Source organism: Eptatretus burgeri, chromosome 3 (genome assembly GCF_056783735.1).
Source record: "Eptatretus burgeri isolate ZD-2024b chromosome 3, Ebu_testis_v1, whole genome shotgun sequence".
In the NCBI taxonomy this organism is placed as follows: Eukaryota; Metazoa; Chordata; class Myxini; order Myxiniformes; family Myxinidae; genus Eptatretus; species Eptatretus burgeri.
In genome coordinates, this window is record NC_140963.1 from 23,019,801 (window position 1) to 23,047,300 (window position 27,500).

Consider the following 27,500-nt stretch of genomic DNA (forward strand, 5'->3'; position numbering starts at 1 on the left):
CCGCTACCCTAACCACTACGCCAACACCAGGCATATATATGCATGTATGCATGTATATATATATATGTATGTATATATTATATATACATTTATATATATGTATATATATATATATATATGTATATATAATATATAATTTGAAGTTTTTGTTTGTTTGTTTGGTTGTCTGCACGCGCTAATCTCCTGAACGGTGAAAGATGGGAGGAACCCTCTGAAAAAAAAAATGTCGGGACAGGCCCCGGGAGGGTTATAGGTAAGGTGGTGAAGCCCCTCGACCGGGAGGGGGGGTGTTTCCCCCTCACCAGCCCCCTTCGGCTCTGCACGCGCTAATCTCCTGAACGTTGAAAGATAGGAGGAAACCTCTGAAAAAAAAATGTCGGGAAGGGCACCGGGAAGGTTATAGATGAGGTGGTGAGGCCCCTTGGCCGGTGTGAGTAGGGGTGTTTCCCCCTCACCAACCCCCTTCGGCTCTGCACACGCTAATTTCCTGAACGGTGAAAGATTGGAGGACACCTCTGAAACAAAAATGTCGGGACAGGTCCGGGGAAGGTTTTCGGCAAGGTGGCGAGGCCCTTCGGCCGGGGGGTGGGGGGTGTTTCCCCCTCACCAACCCCCTTAGGCTATGACTGGCAGGGCCCAATGGGGAACTAATACTAGGATCACATCACACCTATGTACAGAAGATTAAATTCATTCAAAAAGAACCCGGACAACACCAAGTGCATTCACCAAGTATATACAGGGTGTCCCTAAAAAAAAAATGACATCATTTCGTAGTCTAATAACATCGCGAATTCTCGCTCAAATGATCTCAAATTTTAACAAAATGTGTAAATACTTCCTAAGTTGAATGTTTAATTCTTATCTCAATGAGAATCTACCAGGAAGATGGATTGGGCGTGCCAGAGATAATGACAATGTGCTGTTGAAATGGCCACCACGTTCACCTGACTTGACACCTTGTGATTTTTTTTATATGGGGCTATGTGAAAGGACTGGTCTATATCCCCCCTCTTCCTACAAGCCTTGAGGAACTTCAGCAGAGAATCACTGAAGCACTGGAGAATGTTACGCAAGACATGCTACAGCGTGTTTGGCAGGAGCTGGACCACCGACTTGACGTGTGTCGTGTCACAGGCGGTGCGCATGTTGAACATTTGTGAAGTTTTGAGAAAACGGTTTGAAAATCTACATCCCTCTGAATCTCTTGTTCGAATTTTGATAAACAAATCTTTTATTGTTCAACATGAAGCGTATTTACTTTCGTTTGCCTGGGACATGTAGTTACTTCGATGTTCAAGTTTCAAATGATGTCATTTTTTTAGGGACAACCTGAAAATGTAATATATATATATATATATATATATATATATATATATATATATATATATATATATATATATATATATACATATATGAATGCATATATAATATATATGTATACATATGTATACATATATATACATACAAACATACATATCTATACATATATACATATTGTTACGAATTCGCGCCCGCCGGCGTGCGATCGGCCGCTTTCCAATAATAGCGACCGTGTGTGTCGCCCACCGGAAGGACAATTCAGTCGTGACCCTCTTGGAATTATCGCCAGAAACCAGTCACGGGTGGGGGTTTAACCTCACCACAGCCCAGTCCGCATTCTACCCGCGCGAAATAGGGTCACTTGCCGGATGTTGATATACCTAAGTACTCGCGCGGGTAACCTACCGAGGGGCCATACCTCGCCGCAGATCGGCTTGGGATACCAACCGCTGAAGCGGTCCATTCCGTTCTACAGCGATAACCGAGTGGGTATTATCGCCGACCTCGATGGATCCGATTCTCCTCACCGGGTGTTTAAAACCCAACTGATTATTCCGCGAAGCAAGATGGCATTTCAATGGGGAATAGAGGACGCAACGAACGGGATACATTTCACACAAGGACATTTATTACTTCCACACAACACAAGCAAGGAATCATGCACGTATGTACAAGCAAGAAACAAAAGCAATACCACCGACTACGAGCAATAATGTACATGCACAGTCACTAATGCAGGTCTACTTCACAGGACACGGCGCCGCCAACATTCGTTCAAAGCAAGAAATGGCCACCCCCAAAGACGAGGGTGGCAGACAGGGTCCGCGGACCTTTATAATGCGGGACCTGGAGCACTGAATGGGTCCCGCGAGACCGTGGCAGGTTACCTGCCCCCCTCGGTGGCCGGCGAGTCACGACGTCCCACTCCCACGACCGTCAGCGTGGTCGCACCTGGTTCTGGGCCTCCCACGTGGCCGGCAAGCTCTCTCCGGCGCTCCTCGTCCGGACGCGCAGGTCCACCACACAGCCGGCACTGCTGCGCCTTCCTTCCGCATCTCCCACCAACAGGCCGCTCACAGGACCACGAGCGCAGGAACCAAGCGAGGAAGAAGAAGAACTGGACCACCGTGAGACAGGGGCGAGCATGAACCAAGAAGAGGCCCTGAGCCTCACGTGCGGTCCGCCCTTTATAGCGCAGGGCTCCACCCGTCGCTCCGCCCCGTTCTCGGCTCCACCTTCCTTCGAGAAGCTTCTCGAAAAGGGGAGTTTCTCAACTCCGACATCCTCACTCCTCATATCCACCAATCGCGAGCGAGCCGCCTCGGAGAAAAAAGCCGGTAAAACTCGCGCGTCATTGCAGTTCTTTCCTTGGCGCCTTTGTTTGACATTCTCGGGTGGTTTTCGACGTGGAAGGGGTGGTTGTGTGCTCTGTCGTTCCAAAATAACGATAGAGAAAGAAAAACACTATCTCAAAGGGTGGCAGCCTGGTGAACACGAATAAATCCCATTTAACAACGGTGGGGAAATCTAACTGAACACAGACTTATCGATCTAACTGAACTAAGGACCCTTTCTGGTGTTCTGCGAATTTCCACAGCCGTAACAATATAAATATACAAGCCAGTAGGCGACGAGGGATTCGCTCGGATCGAAGCGCTGGATACGATGCTTTTCATTCTGACCGATCCACCAACGAAGATTCATTGCCAAGACATATTGGTTCACATACAATTGTTCCTCTGCCTGGCAAGATTATTCCTATTGCGTATTTTGCCAACTGGCACTCCTCATAAAAGATGACGGTAAATAGACACCCTATTTTTGAAGGACTACCATTTGAAAAATAATTGGTTTGCTGGTTTGTGCTGTGGAGCCTCGCGTTGCACGCACGCACGCACGCACGCACGCACGCACGCACGCACGCACGCACGCACGCACGCACGCACACACACACACACACACACACACACACAGAAAACCCGATAAACTTCTCTCAATGCTCTTGTTTGACCACACCTCCTGAGCCACACAATATTTTCATAAGCCACGCCCACTTTCCTATGCCACTCCCACTTTTCATCAACCACGTCCACTTTCCCTAAGCTCCGCCCACTCTCCTAAGCCCCTCATAAAAAAATGATGGTAAATAGACACCCGATTTTTGAAGGACTTCCATTTGAAAAATAAAACCTCAATCAAAAATCGGCTCAAGTAAAAAATTTTAAATATCTCGAAGTGTTTAACGAAATTTCGTTGCGAGGCAACGAAATTCAAACGCGCACATTCCCAGACCATATGGCACCTGTTGGCAAAGTTTCATCAAAATTGGTTCGCTGGTCCGTGCTGTAGAGCCTCGCGTTGAAGACACACATACACACAGACAGACATACGGAAAACCCAACAATAAGGGATATCTAGCATATATAGCGAATCCAATTAACAAGCCGGTAGGTGACATGGCTGCTCGCTCGAGATGGAAAGCTGGCCGACGCGACTAGCCGATATTCATGTACATGCTATCAATCAATTTAGCACAATAAATATGATTATCACAGTCCTCTTAGTTTGCGCCCAGAAACCCGCCTTGTGAAATTTCAGGCATGTTTCCAAAGTGACTCTAACAAATGGCAGCCCTGGGAATTCCATTTATCTATTCGCTAAACATTTTATTTTTTTATATGATGCTGTAAGATATTCTCCTTGGGCACAAAAAAAACAGGTCCCTCGGAGGTCCAGTTTCGGAGGTATTGATTTTTTTTTGTACAGTCCACAATAAGTGTACGATGTACGATAAAGTATTTTAGCTATTGCTAAGCAACTGAGGTGTGCATAGCAACCATTCATTTTTGTGTACATGCAAGCCACATTGTACACATTTCAAAAAAGTTTCATCAAAATCAGACTCTATCTCTTAAAGATATTTGCAATTAACCGTTTCTGAAATGTTCAACATGTACTCGCCAAAAACCTATCTCCTCCTACAAATATTTTTTGTTCGGGCTGCAAATTGGCATGAAGGGTGCGAGATAGATTGCGCACAGAATTATAAGCTTCGATTTTTCGATTTTTTTGGGGGGGGGGCGATTTTTGACCACTTTAAAGGGCCGTTGCTATGCCGTTGTTAGGGCCCGGGGTCCCATATTCGAAAGCACACAATTCCCATAAATATTGGTCCTACCTACCAAATTTCATTGGAATCGGTTGAGTGGTTTTGCCCCGAGGCTTGACCAAAGTTTCCCGGACAGACAGACAGATGGAAATGTCCAGAATAAAGGTGCTCTTAGACCAGCCAATATATATTGTTGCGGTGCCGGTTACCGAGACACCAAATTGTCACTCAGGGGGATGAATCCCCGGTTGTCCTCGGTCGAGCCAGACCTGGGGCCATCGCTCACAATTAACGTTATGGTACGGTGGGTTGTTTTAAAACCACGAACGCCACCCAGTCATCCACGAGTTCCAGTGTCCGCCGTCTAATTATTCCGTTTAACTAGAGGTCACGTGGTTACCTGAGCAGGGAGAGTGCCCTCGGCAAAGCACCAATGTTATCTGATGAGTTTTTCATTAGGGCGGCCGAGCGTTTTAACCGCTGGTGCGTGCCGACAATTTTTTGGTCAAATCTGTGGTAATTACCTCCCAGTCTATCTCAGTTCGAACAATGCTAGACCAATAGAAAGAAAGGACAAACACGGACTGGTTGGAAATCGACAAATAATTTATTAATAATAAAATAAATAAATAAAAAGAACCTTTTATTTGCTGAGGTAAATAAAGAATGAATTTCAAAGCAAAATCAATCAAAATGCCAGGAAAGAGACAAAGAGCAGATGCTTATCGGGGGTTGACTTATTTACAGCTAAACGCAGACAAGGGTACCCAACGGATCATTCAGGGGGAGGGGAGGGGGAGAATCGTCTCGCTCACCAGAAAGTCGCCCGTGAGGCGAAACCGTTCTGAAATGCGTGTGTGCGTGTCACGTCCGTTGCGAGCACCCAGATTTGCCGTGCACCCTCTATATAGCCTTGAACTCTATATAGTTATTTTTTTCGGGCAGCCTTGAACGCCAGTCGACGTCTGGAGAGCACCAAGAGAGTCCGTCGCGGATTTCAACCCTGGTGTTTGTTGGTGAACGACCGGTGCCTCACTTGTTGGCGGCTTTGTTCACACCCGCACGCGCACCACACGCTCGCTTGCCGAAGCTCTGGGCAGGACGAACTGTCTCGCTGTTGGCGCTGGCCAGACACCCACACGCGTGCTTCCTTCTCTTTTGCACGCCTACACCTGCTTCTTGCTCGCTTCTCTCTCGTACCTCTTTCGTTCACGCTTTTTTATTATCTCAGAACGTATCTCTTTCTTCTTCAGAACGTATCGCTTTCGCTTTTTCCTCTCTCTCAAAATGTATCTCCTCACAGAACGTCTCTGTCACTTCATAACGTCCCTCTTTAGCCTTTTCCTCTCAGAACGTCTTTTTATATCTTCGGGGCGTCTCTGCCGGTCCAGCCCACCCCACCCCACTGGCGCACGCTTACCATGATGACCTGTGTGCTCTCAAAAAAGGCGAGAGTCAGAGCTCACGAAAGATCGCCGCTTAGGAAATATAAGGGCGGGCCCCAGAGCTCGTAAAAGATTATGCTGAGGAAATATAAGGGGGGGGGGCTTCAAATTTCGTGAAATATTATTGCTGAGGAAATATAAGGGCAGGCTTCAGAGCTCATGAAAGATTATTGCTAAGGAAATATGAGGGCGGGCTTCAGAGCTCGTGAAAGATTATTGCTGAGGAAATATGAGGGCGGGCTTCAGAGCTCATGAAAGAAATGGATGTGACTGTGTCTGTCGTAAAGAAAAAAGCTTCCCATAAGAGAGGGGATCTATCCTTTATCTTTCTCAATGCATCACATTTAAGATCCCATTAGACATGGGGATGGGGCTCATCTGAACATGCATTGAACGAAATAACTGTCTGAGGACCTGGATGTGTGGATGCATTCATCAGACCGGATTCTGAAATCCGTAACAATACATATATATATATATATATATATATATATATATATATATATATATATATATATATATATATATATATGTGTATATATATATATATATATATGTGTATATATATATATATATACATATATATATATATATATATATATATATATATATTGTTGCGGTCTTCGCGCCCGCCGGCGTGCGACGGCCACGTAACTCGAATCGCGGCACGTCGCCCACCGGACGGACAATCCAGTCGTGACCCTCTCGGACTAACGCCGGGAACCAGTCACGGGTGGACCTTTCGGTCTCACCGCGATCGAGCCAATCAGCCCCCGCGTGGGATAGGGTTGCTCGCCAAATTCGAACTACCTAAGTACCCACGCGGAGGGTAGACCGGGCGATCGCACCTCGCCGCAGGTCGACTTCGGACACGGGCCACTTGAGCGACCCGTTCCGTACTATCAGAATAACCGAGCGGTGTTATCGTCGACCTCGACGGTTCGATTAATTATCGGGCGTACTCAGCCCACTACCAACCCTTTACGTGAAGCAAGATGAGGGTTCAATGGGGGAAAAGACGAAGCGAAGCGGGAGAACAGTTCAACAATAAAGCACATTTATTCGCGACGAACGGAAAGCACACAAATACAATTCCACCAAATGCACACAAAAAAAGAGAACACAATTCCATTTACACAAAAAGCAAACATAAAAGTGAAAACACAGTGCAGAGCTAATACCGACTACCGAGCACACGGCAACACTTATACAATTCTACTTCACAGACGGCGCCGACAACACATACCCAAAACCAAGGAAAAGAAATACCCTCAAGAATGAGGTAGGCCTGGGGCCGAGACCTGGTCGGGCCTACCCGTCTGGTGATGAGACGCGGAGCGGCGATGGCCCCGCAACCCGCGGGCCTCGTGGACAGTGCCTGGCAGGGGGTGGGAACGGGGCCCCCTTGGTCGCACTATCTCAGCGCGGGGGAAACAGGAGGGGGGGTTGCTGATGCTCGGGGTATAGAGGATCTTTATTATGTGCGACGAGCGTCTCCACCTCGGCCAGGTCGCGCTGCCGGCCTCCCTCGGGCGCGCAGCTCCTTGCACGACGCGAGCACCCTTCGTCCGACTCGCCGCCTCTCCACAGCTCGTCCCCTCCGTTCCGACTCTCCTTCGCCTCGTTCCGACCTTTACGACTCCCTTCTTCCTCGTTCCGACTTTTACTCTCCTTTTACTGACGAACACCGTCCTTTTATCCCCCCGTAACTTCGCCTTTGACCCCCTCCCTTTGACCTTTCAACTCGCTCCCCATTGGCCCGACAAAAAGTGGGCGTGAAGGCTTTTTGATCCACAAATTTGCATATATCGATCGCCCTGGGGGCGGGGCCAATTCGCCCCTCGCTCACCGATTGGACGGCAAAAAGTGGGCGTGTGTCGTTTTGGATCCGTTTTTGAAGCAGAAAATCCGTGATTTTGTACACGCTGTTCAACGTGCGCCCTACACGAGTCCAGCATCGGTGCCCATGAGTGGCGCGAGATGACGGTGATGCGATGGTGGCGAGTTGTGACGGTAAAGGTCGTGGCGGTTGTGGTGAAGCGGTGTTGTGGTTGGTGGTTGATGTTGTGGTTGTGGTGATGGCGGTTGGTCCAAAATAAAGATAGTAAAAGAAAAACGGCTATCCTGAAGAGTCGCAGCACGTATAAATGACATGTATTCCCACTAGACAACGGGTTTGGGCCTAACTACACATGCACTTACCGAGATACCTCACCTAAGGGACCTGAATGGTGGTTTGCGAATCTGGTAACCACAACAATATATATATATATATATATATGTATATATATGTATATATGTATGTATGTATATATATATATATATATATATATGTATATATGTATATATGTATGTATGTATGTATATATATATATATATATATGTATATGTATATGTATGGATATATATTGTGACGTCCACGGGACTTGAACAGTCCCGCCAACGTAGAATGAGCCGAAACGATGGAGGCGGTTTATTTATTTATAACCCAAAGATGGCGGTTCTAATCGCTCTACCGCAAACGGGACGAGGAAGGTGGCACGAGTCGCTTTTCACTGAGTTGATAACGTTTATTCCTCTAACCAAAAATAACAAGACTCGGCAAGAAGAGGAATCCGGGGCGATTCGACGGGATGGAGTGGGATCGGGCATGGGGAAAACACAGACAATTCCAATGAAAAGACAAACCTCAAACCCTCTGAGGCGCCAGGTACACACACACACACACACACACACACTGCAGCTATTCCTGGTAGTCAGGCTGGACCGTGGTGTGGACGCAACAGTCCTTGGATTGGCGTTGGACGAGCTGGCCTTGCTCTCGTCAGGGGGGCAGGAGAAACCGTGGTGCTGTCGACCTCCTGGTCTTGGCCCAAGTCCGCTCACAGCTGCCAGGGAACCAGCTCCGGCGCCAAACCGCGAGCAGGAGAGGGAGGCAGGTCCGCCCGCCATTCGACCCCGTACTCCGAGCCAGCAGAACCCCAGAGCCAACCAAGGTGAGGCACGAGGCTCAGCAAGGCTACAAGACACGATGAAACCAGGGCCGAATCAGCGCAACAACAAGCACGCTCCCAGCACAACAACCTCCACCCCCCAAAAAACGGTCTTTCTGTCCCGATCTTCTTCCTCTTCCTTTTCGACCCCGAACAGAACCTTTTTATCCTCCCGTCCTCGTCACTTCCAATCGAGCCGTTTTATTGGCCCACCGCCGTCGCCTTCCGCCAATCGTGATCACGGGGCGGAGCCATCCGCAGCACTGTTCTGTGACGTCATGGCCAGCCTCCAGAGAATACCAAAAGGGGTTTACGCAGACACACTTACCCTATCCCATGTCCCTATCTAATTACGTGACAATTATCATTTCCCCCTTGAAGAAATGGACATTTACTAGACAACTTATCACCACTGAATTGCTACTTATTACATCGAGATCCTGGTAAACTCGAACAGCATGGCATACCTAATTAAACATCCTAATTACCCTTTGAATGCATACCCCCCCCTCAAACGTAACACTGCCCCCTCCTCTGGTACCGCAGCTCCTGCAAGGTATATCACAGGCGCTACCATACCAGCCTTAACACTTACTGACTCACATCTATTTAACCGAATGGAATAAAGCAGGAGGGGCAATGGGCAGCGAGTCGCAGCTAACTTACCTATCCTGCTTAATGTACTACCCCCTTATGGCCTTATCCTCGCCTCAACAATCATTCATTTTTTTTTTTTCACATGAGAGCACTGAGCGAAGTTGCACTCCATCTTCTGGATCATCGCTCTTGCCCAACACTCTTCCAGTGATCTGGGGAGGGGAAACAAAAGGTTCCACAAAAACAACACTTATACTTTACATTCCTACTCTAAGCCTTCACGACACTATTCACAGGATATTTACACTTGACCGCCTCCCCCAGTGGATGCTAATAGACCCAGCGTTACCTGGGGAGCCAATTTTCAAATTTGCTTGCCCCAAAATTATGCGGACATCATGCCCTTGCTGCACATGTCAAGTTGTGCGGGATCGAGTGGGACTCACACATCTTCACAACACTCACACCATGGTCATCATCACATTTCTAGGTCATGGACCCCATTTTAATCATGCAGGCTGAATCCCGTCGTGGCTGTGGGGTGGGTTACCACAAGATGATGGGGGCATCTCAGGTGCAACCATGCCCACAGGTAAGCTTTAGTCCAACCCGGACGTTTCTCCGCCCCGCTCCCTTTGATTCCCATGCCCCTGGTAGCCATCAGCTCTCATCACGTACAACACACTGGAAGGGGTCTCACTGGCTCCTCTGGCCTTCCTGGGTCGCCAAGGTCCTACCCGCCTTGGTCGCCCAACCAGACCCTCTCCCAGTTGCCTCCAGACACTGTCACCATTAGCCACCAGGGGGTGAATCTCCTTGAAGGGGGTCGCAATTCCCGCTCACCGTGAGCTTCAGCAATCCCTGCGGACAAGCACATCATCCCCACCCACAAAACCCACATGACTCCCCCACCCCATCGGCCTTACATGTGACACCTGCATTTCTAACACTTCGCCGACCATGACCTTCCCTGTTACCACACCATGTCCAATAAAAAATCAATGTGTGCACCATACATTTCACTTCTTAACTTGAAACAACTCACACAGCACTTCTCCTCACCTGATCCACGCACCAGCCATTGGACAGCCACTCGTGCCCGTTTTGTTACCAATTGCCCACTGTCCCGATTGTCACTCTAAAACCCAGCAGAACTTACAAACCCATGCCAATTTTCCCACTATTCACTATTTTCACCAAAGGAGGCACTTTGCCACAATCTCAGCAGCCGAGCATGGCCCTATATGCTCAGCCTGATCTAGTTTTCCCGACCCCCGACAGTGATTTCCGGACCCGACCCATGAAAGGGCATCTCGGATAGACCTGGCGGTTCAGCAGGAGGATTCATCCTCTCCGGGCTTGAAAGTCTATTGGAAGGTCTCTCCATCGCCGGGTACCGGCAATATCGTTGCATGTGTCCTCTTCGCCCGCACCAGAAACAACTCCCCATAAAAGGCCCCCATGGGTATCGGTGTAATGTCTCTTCCGGTTCCGGACCCCCTCGGCCATAATCGAATTGCTCTATTGGCTGGGCTGGACCCCGCCGCTTTGGCGCACCAACTACCGAATTACCCCTTATCAAACTTGACAGTTTCTGGCAAATTTCCTGAAACATTTGGGTAATGCCAATTTCTCCCAGCCCCTCTCCTTGATCCCGAATCTCCGCCTGTCGGACCGTCACCGATGGCCTCTCTGGCACCCGACCCGGCCGCCTCCACGAGGCCAGCCTGGCTACGCACTCAGCCGCTCGGTGAACGGTGGGTGGATCCTGTAACTCCACTAGTGCTCGGACCTCAGGGTCAGGAAGAGCAGCTAAAAATTTCTCGAGTGCCAGTCTGTCCCATGCCTCCACTGTAAGGTCCCGATACACGATCCTGACTGATTGGTAAATGTCCTGTGCCAGCTCCTGCACTGTCTCACCCGGCTTTAATCTGCGGTGCTGGAGCTGAGCCCGCACCAGATCACAGTTCGCTGCAAACCCAAACCGACGGCTCAACGCCTCGCAAATGTGGGAGCTGGTCAACATCCCCTCCGCGATCACGTTTGACACATCTGCGGCTGGTCCCCGCAACGTTGCCACCAAATTCCCTGTACGTTCCCGCTCATTCCACCCGTTTAGTCGGGAAATACACTCAAATTGCGTCAGAAAAGCTTCAAGGCTCTCTTACCCGTCAAAATTTACCAGGGGGATCACTTTTACGGTGGCCCGCTTCTCAGTTTCTCCCTTGTCCGAATCCAGCCCAGGGATCAAACACCCTTGTGGCTGCGTATCCAATTCCGGAGCCCACTGTGGCCAAAGATGTTTTGTGGTGAGGGTCTCATGGGTCAATTTTGCCTCCTGTTCCAAACGTTGACTGGACCGATTCACCTCTTCCCGCAGGATCTTCTGGGCCCGCACAACCTCCTCCAAAGCTCCGTCGCGAGTTTGTAGCTGCTCCTCAACCAACCCGGACACTCTACTTACAAAAGACGGCTCTACCAGGCCTTTATCCAAGACTTCATCTTGGCTCATAATTTTATCTTGTTCGTCCAAACGAGCCTCCAATCCTTTTACCTCCTCCGCCAAATTCATCCCTTGCTTCCTCAGCTCTCCCCACTCTTCAACTTGCAGCTGCATACGAGCATCCACACAGGCACGATGACGTTCCAGGCTTTCATCCACTTTATCAACCCGAATGTTCGTTGCATCAATTTTATCTACCAATTTTTTTCCGTATATTTTCCCCCTCCAATGTAATTTCTACCTTTGTTTCCTCCAATCTATCCTCGAATTTACTTTGTATTTCTCCCAATTTAACATCCACACACTCCTGCATCTCAGTTTTCATTTTCTCCATCTTTTCCCCCAATTCATCCCTCATTAAATCAATCCATGCACCCAACTGTTCCCCCATTACCCCCAATTGATCTGTCATTTCTGCCCTCTGTGCCACAAATTGATTTGCTATTTGTGCCGTCATTTCTGCCCTCTGTGTCACGAATTGATTTGCTATTTGTGCCGTCATGTCCCCTATTAAATCTGGACAATGTCCCCAACATTGTCCAGATCGTCATCGTGCCGGTGTCCGGCGCTGCCGGCCCCGTTACGGGCGATGAAGCACGGTCCACGCTCGGAATGGGGGAGGTTCCAACCCTACCCCCGTCTCTCCCTTCTTCCCCCGACTCGCTGCCAGACACGTGGCCTTCCTCCTCAAGCATCTGCACATCCGCCATGGTGCAGAAGTCCCGTTTGCCGCCAATTAATTTTAATTTGAAAAATCCCGCCAAAATTTTCCCGCGCTCGCGCGCTTTCCTGCAGTGATTTTATATTCCAATTCGTGGCGAGATTTTAATCCTGATATATAATTTAGAGGGGTTCGAACATCCCACTCCTGACACCAATGTGACGTCCACGGGACTTGAACAGTCCCGCCAACGTAGAATGAGCCGAAACGATGGAGGCGGTTTATTTATTTATAACCCAAAGATGGCGGTTCTAATCGCTCTACCGCAAACGGGACGAGGAAGGTGGCACGAGTCGCTTTTCACTGAGTTGATAACGTTCATTCCTCTAACCAAAAATAACAAGACTCGGCAAGAAGAGGGATCCGGGGCGATTCGACGGGATGGTGTGGGATCGGGCGTGGGGAAAACACAGACAATTCCAATGAAAAGACAAATCTCAAACCCTCTAAGGCGCCAGGTACACACACACACACACACACACACACACACACACACACACACACACACACACACACACACACACACACACACACACACACATACACACACACACACACACACACACACAACGCAGCTATTCCTGGTAGTCAGGCTGGACCGTGGTGTGGACGCAACAGTCCTTGGATTGGCGTTGGACGAGCTGGCCTTGCTCTCGTCAGGGGGGCAGGAGAAACCGTGGTGCTGTCGACCTCCTGGTCTTGGCCCAAGTCCGCTCACAGCCGCCAAGGAACCAGCTCCGGCGCCAAACCGCGAGCAGGAGAGGGAGGCAGGTCCGCCCGCCGTTCGACCCCGTACTCCGAGCCAGCAGAACCCCAGAGCCAACCAAGGTGACGCACGAGGCTCAGCAAGGCTACAAGACACGATGAAACCAGGGCCGAATCAGCGCAACAACAAGCACGCTCCCAGCACAACAACCTCCACCCCCCAAAAAACGGTCTTTCTGTCCCGATCTTCTTCCTCTTCCTTTTCGACCCCGAACAGAACCTTTTTACCCTCCCGTCCTCGTCACTTCCAATCGAGCCGTTTTATTGGCCCACCGCCGTTGCCTTCCGCCAATCGTGATCACGGGACGGAGCCATCCGCAGCACTGTCCTGTGACGTCACGGCAAGCCTCCAGAGAATACTAAAAGGGGTTTACGCAGACACACTTACCCTATCCCGTGTCCCTATCTAATTACATGACAATTATCATTTCCCCCTTGAAGAAATGGACATTTACTAGACAACTTATCACCACTGAATTGCTACTTATTACATCGAGATCCTGGTACACTCGAACAGCATGGCATACCTAATTAAACATCCTTGTCCCGTATTTTTTTCCTCAGATCTGGTCACCCTGCTTGTGAATGGCACGTGCCAGTCTTGAGACAATAACGTATGTTTCCGAGCTGAGGCCTTGAGATTTAATGTAACACTCATGCTGCACTATAAATGGGCCTTTGCAGACAGTTTTAAGGCTTGGAATTACATATTTTTTCATTTATTTATTTGATTATGGAGAAAAACCTGATTACAGGTTTGAAGACTTTTTGTAAAATAATGTTTTCAAGGACAATGATGAAACACAAATCATATTCTCACCAAGCACCACTCTCATGTCCACACTGTCCAAGTGCAAGAGCCAGGTTTTTGTTGTCTTGGAGCGGTTCTCAACAAATTTGTTCAGACTTTTTCCATTGACTTCCAGGGAGTACTCATATGTAAAACCACGCACAGCCTCAATCTTGATGGTGGCTTTGGTTTCAGATTTTCCGACTGCAAATGTCTCTTCACCCACGAGCTTAAACATCCAGTCTTTTCTGACAACTTCCTAAAGTAAACACCAACAAAACAAAATGTTTGAAGGATAAATATTGTACAAAAATGCAACCTGCCTTGAAGAATTCATGAAGTAACAATATTACAGCTATTGCAAATGACAAATCAACTTTTTATTCCATTGAAAATGTATAGTGAGTAAAGCATAACATTACAATCAAAATAAATGTATTTCACATACATAGTTTATCCAGACCATGTTTTGATAAAATGCTTTGATTCCAGTTTTAGTATACTTATACATGCCATTTGGAAACTACCCAAAATGAAGGGCTACCTTGTTATCAATGTAAACAACTCTCTTGCCAGATGTTGTGCCATGCTCAAATTCAATTTTGTGCACACCATCACTCAGGGCGACTTCCCATATGGCCACCAAGTCATTCATCCCACATGTGAGCCTCAGTCAGCCCTGTACCTGGCAATGAAAATTAAGGCAGAATTATTGCAAATATGACAGGTAACAATATTTTTTAAGGTGAAAATAAATACAGAATGCCGTAAAACAACAATGCCAAAAATTGGCCCGTATATGCCAAATATATATATATATATATATATATATATATATATATATATATATATATATATATATATATATATATATATATATATATATATATATGGTTGACTCAGCCTGTCATCCTTCCGAGGTCGGCGAAATGAGTACCAGTGTACTGGGCCGGTGTATACCCCGGTTAAAATAGGTGTACCATATCCCTGTGTTGTAAGAGGCGACCAGGGTTGCGTCAGGAAGGGCATCCGGCATAAAACATGTGCCAAATCACTATGCGGATCATACGGATGATCCGCTGTGGCGACCCCGAACGGGAGCAGCCGAGAGCAGAAGAAGATATATATATATATATATATATATATATATATATATATATATATATATATATATATATATATATATATATATATATATATATATATATATATTACGTGCCTTGGGCACAGGTCTTGGGTTACGTGCCTCAGATCACGATACCAAAATACATCTGTGCCTTGCCAGCTGGGGAAATAGACCCCGGCTACAGATTGGATTTGTCAGAGACCGAGCGGAGTCTGCCAGTCCGTAGCCCGTTTGAGTTTTATATCCAAATCGAGTGGATCGTTCCTCGGCGCGACACGAATAAATTCAAGGCGGCAAATCTCGTATAACTCAGCCAGATTTATTGGGGACACATCGGGGAACACAACACAAGCAAAGCATTCACGACAATGTTATAATCAATCGATAACCCGTTCTTAACTAGGGAGCTACGGATTACGGGTTTCGAAGGGAACCCTAGCGAGATAAACCTTAGACAACATGCAGACAAGACATGCAGACAAGACACAGAGTACTTGGTGATGCCTCATGGACGAGAGGAAAAGTGTCAAAGAAACGAATGCGGCTCGTGACAAGCCGATGTCAATGGATTTGAGCGCCCAAGCTCAAACACGCCGCGCGGCAAAATGGCGGTGTCCTCCTTTTGTTGCACCGCCCACGCACGCAGCCTCAGCGCGTTCAGCCCCCCATAAGGTCGACGGCACAAGAGCGGAAGGTCCACGGTGTGCTCCAGCTGGCTTTTTACAAGGTCCATCATACGAATCCAGGCCTAGTCTGCTCACCAGATCAGGCTAAATCGGGGTGTTGGGCTCCAAATGCGGATCGACAAACGTGTCAAGACGTGCCGGGAGAAAAGACAGTCAGAGGCTCCGTCACTGGATTCCGGATCAATCTGTCGAGGACCTCCTCATAAAAGTCGATCGCCGACTCCCCTCATGCAGTTTAGAGTCCCTTTATAGAGAGAGTAGCGACATAGAGGGTCTGGAAAAATCTAGTCATGTGATTGCGTGGAGCCATTTTGAGTCCATCGCGGACAGGATCGGACGCATATCGGTCAGCGTTTTAACGTTCCCGCTGTACGCAGCGTTCTCATTCGTGTTTTACATCGATTTTACGACAAAATGACAGGTTGTTGCAGCTTTGGGTGCACAAATAGAATGGAGAAGGGATTCAAGATGTTTAGATTTCCATCAGATGCTAAAAGACAGAAAATCTGGGAGAACAGTGTCATTCGTGTTGGATAGAAAGCAACTTCTTCGTCAGTTCTCTGCCAGGTCAGTGTGATGGTGGTAATGGTCCCATATGTGTATATTTATGTGCTGCGAGTGAGACTGGCCTTTGCTTTGGCTTTCCAGGCTTGTTATACATTGCTCGTGGATTAATTAGCACTTGAAGGGGAAGGCATCTTTATTTAAAATTAAGTTTGAGTTAGAGTCTTCGAGCTGGATCAATTAATATAGAGGCGAGATCATGTCTCCAAAGTCAGACTCAGACTCAAAGTCAAAACAAAGACGAATGAACGGAGAACGGATCAGGGCCAACACAGCCCACTCTTCAAAGGCAGGGTTCGGGTCAACACTAACCCTAATTCTGACCGTAACCCTAACCCTAACCCTAAACCTGGCCCTAAACCTAAATCTAACCCTAACCCTAACTTTTAAGAGTAGGTTATACCAAAGATTTAAAATATATTGGTGTGGGTGTAGACTGCCAGATCTCAGGATACGAAACAGGTCGACACCCCATAGAAGCATAGAAGGGAGCCCATCTAACTTCGGAGTGTAGAATGGTCGGGACTGGCTTTTACCTTCAGGGAATGAGGAAAACATGAGGGAAACATAAGGGAAATGAGGGAAACAGGGAATGAGGGGGCCGGATGGGGTGGGCTACTCTATTTTTGGTGGGATTAATATTTGATCGGCAACATGCAGCAAAGTTTAGATTAATAATTTAAATATGAAAATTAAACAAACACAAATATATACCCACACATGATAAACAAGGTCAAACAACGACAGAAATACAAAGATAACTCTTAACATTGTATTGTACATTGCACATGTATAAGCAGGGAGGTGAGAGTTTGAGTGTCGCTCTCGCCTCCCTGAAATTAAAATGAGGCTGAAATAAGCAGCACGTGTACTTGTCTAGTTCATTCCTTCTTTGTCATGATTTTAAATGTCTGTGACTGTTAAATCACAACCAGCTCTGTGAATTTCTTCTTTATCATATGGCTCTTAGTTGTCATAAATCTTCTATTTTGTCATCTTCATATAATTTGTCCATTATCAACATGGAAAAGACCATTCCCATCTCTCATACATAGAGAACATAATGGAATACATGGTTCAATGCACTAGCGCCGTTTGGCGGCTCCGCACGTGCACCGCACTGAATGGACTCAAAATGGCGTCAAATCATTAGTTGTCGCTACTCTCTCTATAAAGGGACTCGAATGCAGTTCCTCCTGCCTCTTTCACAAAGCAGATCGCAGACAGACACAGCCGTCCCTTACACAGCCGATCGCGACTCCCACTTGTCGTTTCTCCTGCCTCTTTCACGAAGCAGATCGCAGACAGACCTCATGCAGTTCCTCCCACTGCCGATCGCCCCACTCTCCCCTCGTCGCAGATCCACCCCTGCCTTTCTGGCGCTCGCTCTCTCGAAGCCGACTGACACTCCCAGAGCGCTGGGCGGGGACTGTAGTCCGGAGAGGGGAAGGAAGAAGAATAAGAACCTCTCGGTACACCACCACTGTACGAACAATCAACAGCCTGTTACACCTCCCGACACACATGTAACGTCCAATTACCGAAAAACCTGGCTAAACATGCATTTAATGGGGGATCTGGGCTATTCCTATATTTAATAACACACTAAGGGCCATTTCCGCAACAATATATATATATATATATATATATATATATATATATATATATATATATATATATATATATTGTTACGGATTCGCGCCCGCCGGCGTGCTGACGGCCACGTAACTCGAATCGCGGCACGTCGCCCACCGGACGGACAATCCAGTCGTGACCCTCTCGGACTAACGCCGGGAACCAGTCACGGGTGGACCTTTCGGTCTCACCGCGATCGAGCCAATTGGCCCCCGCGTGGGATAGGGTTGCTCGCCAAATTCGACCTACCTAAGTACCCACACAGAGGGTAGACCGGGCGATCGCACCTCGCCGCAGGTCGACTTCGGACACGGGCCACTTAAGCGACCCGTTCCGTACTATCGGGATAACCGAGCGGTGTTATCGTCGGCCTCGACGGTTTGATTAATTATCGGGCGTATTCAGCCCACTACCAACCCTTTACGTGAAGCAAGATGAGGATTCAATGAAAGAAATGACGAAGCGAAGCGGGAAACAGTTCAACATAAAGCACATTTATTCGCGATGAACGGAAAGCACACATATACAATTCCACCAAAAGCACATAGAAAAGAAGAAGACAAAAAGCAAATGCGACAATGCAGATCTAATACCGATTACGCGAGCACACGGCAACACTTATACAATTTTACTTCACAGACGGCGCCGACAACACACATTCCCAAAGCAAAAGAAAAGAGAACCACCCTCCAGGATGAGGGGGTAGGCGGGCCTGGGGCCGAGACCGTGTCGGGCCTACCCGTCTGGTGATGAGACGCGGAGCGGCGGTGGTGCATCAACTCCGCGGGCCTCGCGGACAGTGTCTGGTAGGGGGTGGGAAGGGGGCCCCCTTTGGTCGCACTATCTCAGCGCGGGGGAAACAGGAGGGGGTTGCTGATGCTCGGGGAAAGGAGGATTTAACCCTGTCTCGGGTCCCGCGGCGAGCGTCTCCTCCTCCACCTCGGTCGCGTTGCTGGCCTCTCTGGTGTGCAGCTCCCGGCACCGACGCGAGCACCCCCTCGTCTGCCTTCGCCGCCGCCGCCTCTCCACAGCTCCGTCCTCTTCGCTCCGACTCCGCGAACTCCCAACTGCACTCTCCTCTTCCTCCGCTTCCAACTCCGAACTCTTCCTCCTGCGAACTCCACTCGACTGACGAACGCAGTCGCTTATATAAGCCCCCGTGGCTTCGCCTTTGACCCCCTGCCTTCGACCTTTCACCTCGCTCCCCATTGGCCCGAGAAAAAGTGGGCGTGAATGCTTTTTGATCCATGAATTTGCATATAGCGACCGCCCTCCAACGCCCTGGAGGCGGGGCCAAATTGCCCCTCGCTCACCGATTGGACGGAACAAAAGTGGGCGTGAGTCGTTTTTGATCCGTTTTTCTGCGGAAAGTCCGTGATGTTTTGCACACATTGTTCGGTGCGCGCTCTGCACGAGTCCAATACCGGTACCCACAAGCGGCGCAAGAACGGTGGCGATGCGACGGTTGCGAGGTGTGACGGTAAAGGTCGTGGCTGTTGTGGTGAAGCGGCGTTGTGGTGGGTGGTTGATGTTGTGATGACTGTTGAGACGTGGTTGGTGGTGGTAATAATGGCGGTTGGTCCAAAATAAAGATAGTAAAAGAAAAACGGCTATCCTGAAGAGTCGCAGCCTAATGAATGACATTTATTCCCTCTAGACAACGGGTTTGGGCCTAACTACACATATACTTACCGAGATATCTCACCTAAGGGACCTGAATGGTGGTTTGCGAATTTCGTCAACCACAACACTACCGCCTCCCCTTTTTACTGACTCGTCCCGAGTCATCAAATTTTCGTGTGCCATCATGTGTAGTTTTCCCCTAGTACATTTTACCTACGGATCCCTGAGTGCGACATTCATGGTATTCGTGTCCCCAAAATAAATAACCTGAGGGCTGCGTAACTACCTAAACAAACTCACTCACACGGACGACTTAAATAAAATTGCCGGCGCTAAGACAAACATGCCGGGGGCGCACTCATATTTACAGTACATCTTAACCTTAACTTACAAATTTTACACCAAACCATGGCCCAGGATCAATGAGCTCTGCAAAAGAAAAGCAGTTAGCAGGGAGCCAGGCTGCTCGCATGCAGTCTCTGGCTCAAAACAATGCAGGTGACAGGGAACGTGGCTGGCTGCTCACACGCAGTCCAAGGCCTTCCCTTTTGAACTGAACGCAGTGAACCACAACGGTGCATGGGCTGCACAACGCAGTCTCCGTGCCAGCTCAAGTGGCACACGCAATGAACACAATGGATGGATGGATGGACACAAACATGGTGCACGGGCCGCCACTGCAGGCCCGTGTTGTAGCTGCCAACAGGGCAGTTCTCGCAGCTTGCAAACTGTTGCCTTGCGGATCCTGGCACACATGGAAATGAACAGGGGGGGGCAAAGCAAAAATTGAACGGGGCTGGTGAATGTGGGTAGTGGGCATGGCATGGCAAAGGCAGCAGGAAAACACAGCCCGCAGAAGAAGGCCGCTGCAGGCAAACACAGCCAGCAGATGAACTGGCCGGCACAGGCCTTGAAGCAAAACACGGCCAGCTGATGGCACAGGCCTTGCAGCAAAACAACAGCTGCCGATGAAGTTGGCCGGCCTCCGCCTTGAAGCAAAACACGGCCAGCCGATGAAGTTGGCCAGCCTTTGCCGTTCAGTGGAGGTTGGTGGAGGGAGTGCGGTGGTGCTGGCCACTTGGAAGGCGGGCTCGGACCTACCTACCTGTCTCCCTCCCACCTATCGCCTTTGCCTGTCACTGTACATACCCACTCCCTTCATTTGTCAAACCCCAATTTAGCCCCAACTTATTTTTTTATTTTTACTTCCCCACTATAAATCGTCCCCTAACCCCCTTTACTGTCCTTGTTCGGCTAACCTATCCTGTCACCTAGCCTACTCCCAACCCCTACGTTCCCTTCCCGGAGGGGAATAAGGGAGAGCTAACGTCCTGTGTCGAGGCCCAACGAAGCCTCAGAATGGCCTCCCCAGAGTTCGGCGATCTTAACACCAAGTGGGTCCAGCGGCCCACAACGAGAGCGAGGGGATGGATGGTGCGGAGGGGTACACTTCCTAATCTACCCTAACCATTTAACTGTTAAACTACCCCGGGGCTTTCAACAAGCGCCTCGCGCTTAAACTATTGGTTCTAACAACCCAGATTCCCGTCGCCTGTGTTGGTGTCCTTACAATTTCGGGCCTCGCCCCCCAATTTTCTCTCCGTGCCCTCACACGGTCTCATGGCTGGGACACGTGGCTCCCTTTGGCAGGCACGACCCTCTGCCGAATCTCCCGCTATGGCACCCCCGGGCACTACACTGCCTCCGAGCCTACCAGCTCCCTAACACCGGGGAGTGCCCCCCATGGCACCTCCCCTGAAACGCACACGTGGCAGGCTGGCTTCCCGGGCCCCTTTCCGAGGGTCACCCATGCCCACAACACTGCCCACGCGGCTAATGGCGCCCCGGACCCCCGCACCAAGCAGGCGCACCCGTGCCCACTACGCTATCCCGGCCCCCCATGGGCCCTTGGCCTACCACGGCCGACTAGCCTGGTGCCCGGGGTACCCACTCAGCGATACTCACCTTTCGCAGCCACGCTCCCAAGCCCGTCAACAGGGCTCCTGCACCCCTCCAAATGGGTCTCGAGCCTACTTTCCCACCAACAACAAAACGACCTCCATTTTTCAATTTGACTAACCCAGCTAACTCACTTTACTCTGACCCCGGGGTCCCTTGGGCGGGAGTCACTCCTCCCCCCCAATCACTCATCGCACCATGCATTCCCCATTCACTCCATACACACAGACCCGCTGGCCTCACTCACTCAACATGTACACGTACTCACCTCACAACCCACCACTCTTCAACACACACACCGCTGAACTCTGCCATCCTTCTATCTGCATCCCCTAACTAACTCGTGCTCCCACGTCATCCCTTACACTATAGCACGTTCCATTTAACACTACGTAGCTAAGCTACGTCCCCTCTACACATTCATAAGTCTGTCCATGTCCTCAAATAATCCCATTAATCAATTCCCCAACCTAAATCTCGCTACAATCCCTCTAACTAATCCATTCCACGGACTCCATGAGGACTTACCCCTGCCCCATGAAGTCGGTCTAACTAAGCTAACCCTTCCCCCTAACTAGTTTCCATCCTGTGCCCTGGTCAAGGGGGTCTTCCACCCCTTGCCCAGGAATCCTGTGCACCCGAAAGTGAGGCTTGCTTTTTTTTTTTTTCATGCGCAGCACCAGCGCGGCAACTCGCGCACTTTGCACCTGCCCGTGACGTCATGCAGCTGCACGTGTTCCTCGTCCCTCCTTGGACGGTACCATCCGGCAGGGATACCCCTCCTGCCGGATTCCAACCCCACGTGCAGCCATGACGTCACCGTGCGCAGAAAAAACAACAAGCCCCACGTCTCGAGGGGCTCCCCACGCGAACACATGTGCTTTGCCCGTTGGAGCTTAACACACACGATCGCGTGGAGAACCCGTCCGGTCCAAATCCGTTATCCTGCCTAAACTTGTCCGTCCGCGGGATCGGCAAATCCACCGCGTGCGTTTCCGGACCGGGACTTCACTCTCGCAAGCGAGCACGTGGTGGTCTCGTGCGTTGCACAGCACGGACCTCGTGCTCACTGCTGGGTGAACCCGGCACGGTCCCCGAAACAACTACAGCCGCTACTCGGCTTTCTTTACTCACATGTCTCCGTCGTCGCCTCCATTCCACCCACGCACTCCTGCGTGTTACGACGCTCACACTCCACACCATTAAACTCACACCGGGAGACGCGGCTGCATGCTCCCGCATGCCAACCGACATCTCCCTCACATACCGCTCTCTCACACACACGGTCTCCCTTGCATAACCCATACCACTCACACGTGGTGCTCCATTCACTCGCGGTTCCTCATCCACACACCGTGCCTCACTCACACACGGTGCCTCACTCACACACCGTGCCTCACTCACACACGCGGGGGCACTCACCCGCGGTGCCTCACTCACTTGCGGTGCCCCTTTTACACACGGCGTGCTGGGAAGCACGTACACCGGCACAATCGCCACCACACCACTCACACACGGGGTCGCTTCCACACACGGGGACGCACTCACACAGGGACAACCACACTGGGGATTTGTGTCCCCACAAGGGTCTCCGGGGCCTCTATACCCCCAAGCTCTCCAAGCACCCGTCCACAGCACTCGTCCCCTCAACCTCGCAAAGCACGACCGAACTCACCTGGTCGTGACTCGCCTCAAGGGGGCATACTCCCTCCCCTCGTTCCTGGAGGAGGCCATCCAGCTGCTGGCACTGGGTCCCTACACGCTCCGCGAGCTCACCCTCATCGTCCTCCACTACCTCCGTGTGTGTGTGCGCGTCACTTACCCCGTCTTCATCGTGTAGTCTTCCCTCTATTTTTTCTGTCTCCCGTGTCTCTATACATTTATAAGTTTCTGTTGTCCCCTCCTGTCTATTAGTCTCCGCTTCTTTCTGGCGTCTTTCCCTTATCTTTATGTAGGTCAACCTTGCTTTCTCCTTAAATCGCTCCCGTCCTTCCCTGTTTTTCACTCCTTGCTCTTTCACGATCTCCGCGTACCTCATCCTTGCTTTCCATCTTAATTGTTCTCTTCTCTCCCTCGCAATTCCTTTCACCTCGTCTCTTGTCTCCCGTGTCTCTGCCAACTCTTCACCCTTTACCTCCCTTGTCTCAACTATTATTTCCGTTGTCGTCACCTCGTGTCTCGTCTCACACGTTTTGGTCTCCCCATTTAATTTTTCCCTTTTGGTCACCGTCGATTCTTCTGTCACGACCCTCGCCCAACACGCCCCCCGAATTATTTTTTACCCGCCTCCACCGCGGGCCCGACAGCCGTTGCACCCCCTTCCAGCTCGTTCGCTCCCACACGTGGAGTCGCCATTTTTAGCTCCCTGGTAACGGCCTTCATGCCCGCCTGCAGGCATCGGCCCATGTTCTGCGTCTCACCCCGTAGCTCTTTCATTTCTTTTTTCATTTGCTGTGTATTCGCATCCATCGTCGTTTTCACTTCATTTGTATTTGTATCCATCTTTTCGTTCATGTTCGCATTTATCTTCGCTGTCATTTCCGCCAGCATGGCGAATAGCTGGGCCATGTCGGGTGCGCTTGGGTGAGTCGTTTCGGCAGGGATCGGGGAAGGGTTTTGGTGGTGAGGGGGAGGGAGGTGTCATACACTGCGGCCGCTGCTGCACCTATTTCGGGCTCTGGGTTCAGTTGGGCGAGTTCATGTTCCTGCACGGGCATTCCATCCTGGGCCATGGATCCTACACATTCTACATCCATTTCTAATACCCCCGGCTCCCGCTCGCCTTGAGACGCCATCTTGCTTCTCGTGAAGGGTTAATTTCGCTCGCTCGTAATTTGGAGGGAATCGGGGGTCGCTTCTCTCACCCCTGGACCGATTCCCGTGAATTTAGCTGGAGACAGGAGAGCTCGTTTTCCTGTTCTCCGATACCAGTGCCGCGAGGAGGGCGATGGATTTGTATCGCACAACCTGACACCAGTGTTACGGATTCGCGCCCGCCGGCGTGCTGACGGCCACGTAACTCGAATCGCGGCACGTCGCCCACCGGACGGACAATCCAGTCGTGACCCTCTCGGACTAATGCCGGGAACCAGTCACGGGTGGACCTTTCGGTCTCACCGCGATCGAGCCAATCGGCCCCCGCGTGGGATAGGGTTGCTCGCCAAATTCGACCTACCTAAGTACCCACACGGAGGGTAGACCGGGCGATCGCACCTCGCCGCAGGTCGACTTCGGACACGGGCCACTTAAGCGACCCGTTCCGTACTATCGGGATAACCGAGCGGTGTTATCGTCGGCCTCGACGGTTCGATTAATTATCGGGCGTATTCAGCCCACTACCAACCCTTTACGTGAAGCAAGATGAGGATTCAATGAAAGAAATGACGAAGCAAAGCGGGAAACAGTTCAACATAAAGCACATTTATTCGCGATGAACGGAAAGCACACATATACAATTCCACCAAAAGCACATAGAAAAGAAGAAGACAAAAAGCAAATGCGACAATGCAGATCTAATACCGATTACGCGAGCACACGGCAACACTTATACAATTTTACTTCACAGACGGCGCCGACAACACACATTCCCAAAGCAAAAGAAAAGAGAACCACCCTCCAGGATGAGGGGGTAGGCGGGCCTGGGGCCGAGACCGTGTCGGGCCGACCCGTCTGGTGATGAGACGCGGAGCGGCGGTGGTGCCTCAACTCCGCGGGCCTCGCGGACAGTGTCTGGTAGGGGGTGGGAAGGGGGCCCCCTTTGGTCGCACTATCTCAGCGCGGGGGGAAACAGGAGGGGGTTGCTGATGCTCGGGGAAAGGAGGATTTAACCCTGTCTCGGGTCCCGCGGTGAGCGTCTCCTCCTCCACCTCGGTCGCGTTGCTGGCCTCTCTGGTGTGCAGCTCCCGGCACCGACGCGAGCACCCCCTCGTCTGCCTTCGCCGCCGCCGCCTCTCCACAGCTCCGTCCTCTTCGCTCCGACTCCGCGAACTCCCAACTGCACTCTCCTCTTCCTCCGCTTCCAACTCCGAACTCTTCCGCCTGCGAACTCCACTCGACTGACGAACGCAGTCGCTTATATAAGCCCCGTGGCTTCGCCTTTGACCCCCTGCCTTCGACCTTTCACCTCGCTCCCCATTGGCCCGAGAAAAAGTGGGCGTGAATGCTTTTTGATCCATGAATTTGCATATAGCGACCGCCCTCCAACGCCCTGGAGGCGGGGCCAAATTGCCCCTCGCTCACCGATTGGACGGAACAAAAGTGGGCGTGAGTCGTTTTTGATCCGTTTTTCTGCGGAAAGTCCGTGATGTTTTGTACACGCTGTTCGGTGCGCGCTCTGCACGAGTCCAATACCGGTACCCACAAGCGGCGCAAGAACGGTGGCGATGCGACGGTTGCGAGGTGTGACGGTAAAGGTCGTGGCTGTTGTGGTGAAGCGGCGTTGTGGTGGGTGGTTGATGTTGTGATGACTGTTGAGACGTGGTTGGTGGTGGTAATAATGGCGGTTGGTCCAAAATAAAGATAGTAAAAGAAAAACGGCTATCCTGAAGAGTCGCAGCCTAATGAATGACATTTATTCCCTCTAGACAACGGGTTTGGGCCTAACTACACATATACTTACCGAGATATCTCACCTAAGGGACCTGAATGGTGGTTTGCGAATTTGGTCAACCACAACAATATACAGGGTCACCTGAAAGTTACTTTACCCCTGATAAATTTCTCGCACTTCCCTCAGTCCCTTACCCTCTGCCCTCGCCCGCTATGGTATGCGGAAACACTGACTCAGAAGAATGATGGAGCACATACAGATACAATGACAAATTAATTATTGTAAGTACTGTACAATAAAACCTGTATATTAAAAGAGTTCAAGAACAATGCTTCACAGGGAAGGGGTAAAGTGACTTTCAGGCCACCCTGTATATATATATATATATATATATATATATATATATATATATATATATATATATATAAATATATATATATATATATATATATATATATATATAGTTACAGTCATGGGTACAGAGTGTATTATGAGGGAGGGAGGGGGGGTTAATCCACATTTCTCCTCGGAAGAACTGGACCTGGGGCCACCGTTCACAATTAGCTTTGTGGTACGGTGGGTTGCCTAACAACCACAAATGCCAATCAGTTAACCAGGAGTTCCAATGTCCACCGTCTAATTTTCCATTTTACAAGAGGTTACGTGGCCTTCTGACCGGGGAATGCACCCTCGGCGATGCACCAATCTTATCTTGATTAGACCTTAAGTAATGTGGCCGAGCATTTACCGCTGGTGCACACCGATTTTGACAGGTTAATAAGTTTGGGAATTATAATCTCCCAGTCTATCTCGGTTCAGACAATGGTGGATCAATGGAAGGAAATGACAATCACAGACAGGTTGAAACGTCAAGGAATTTATTATTAACAAGAAAAATAAATGAACTGAAGGACTTTTTATTTCTTTGTCGATTAAATGGGTGAATTCAAATCAAATGATCAATCAACAAAATTATCTCATCAGCTGAAGAATTCAACAAACATTTATAGAAAAATGGACAAAGAGCAGATGCTTATCACTATGCCTTACTTCACAATTAAACACGAGACATCAGACCATTCAGGGGGAAAATAAATCTGGCCTCAGCTTAC

General features: G+C 49.7%; 1 protein-coding gene across 4 annotated transcripts in view; it reads right to left on the reverse strand.

The window, feature by feature from the left end:
* FAIM (Fas apoptotic inhibitory molecule) overlaps nucleotides 1-27,500 on the reverse strand; it is a 75,777-nt gene that overhangs the window by 28,609 nt on the left and 19,668 nt on the right. For 3 of the 4 annotated variants that reach the window (XM_085872679.1, XM_085872677.1, XM_085872676.1), the window contains exons 2-3: nucleotides 14,791-14,931; nucleotides 14,277-14,505 (exon numbers count right to left, since the gene is read on the reverse strand). In XM_085872679.1, coding sequence (XP_085728805.1) covers nucleotides 14,277-14,505; nucleotides 14,791-14,901 — 340 coding nt within the window. In that variant the 5' untranslated portion in view covers nucleotides 14,902-14,931. Of the gene's footprint in view, nucleotides 1-9,702; nucleotides 10,329-14,276; nucleotides 14,506-14,790; nucleotides 14,932-27,500 lie in introns of those variants that run through there. The other variant, XM_085872678.1, reaches the window with a different exon arrangement.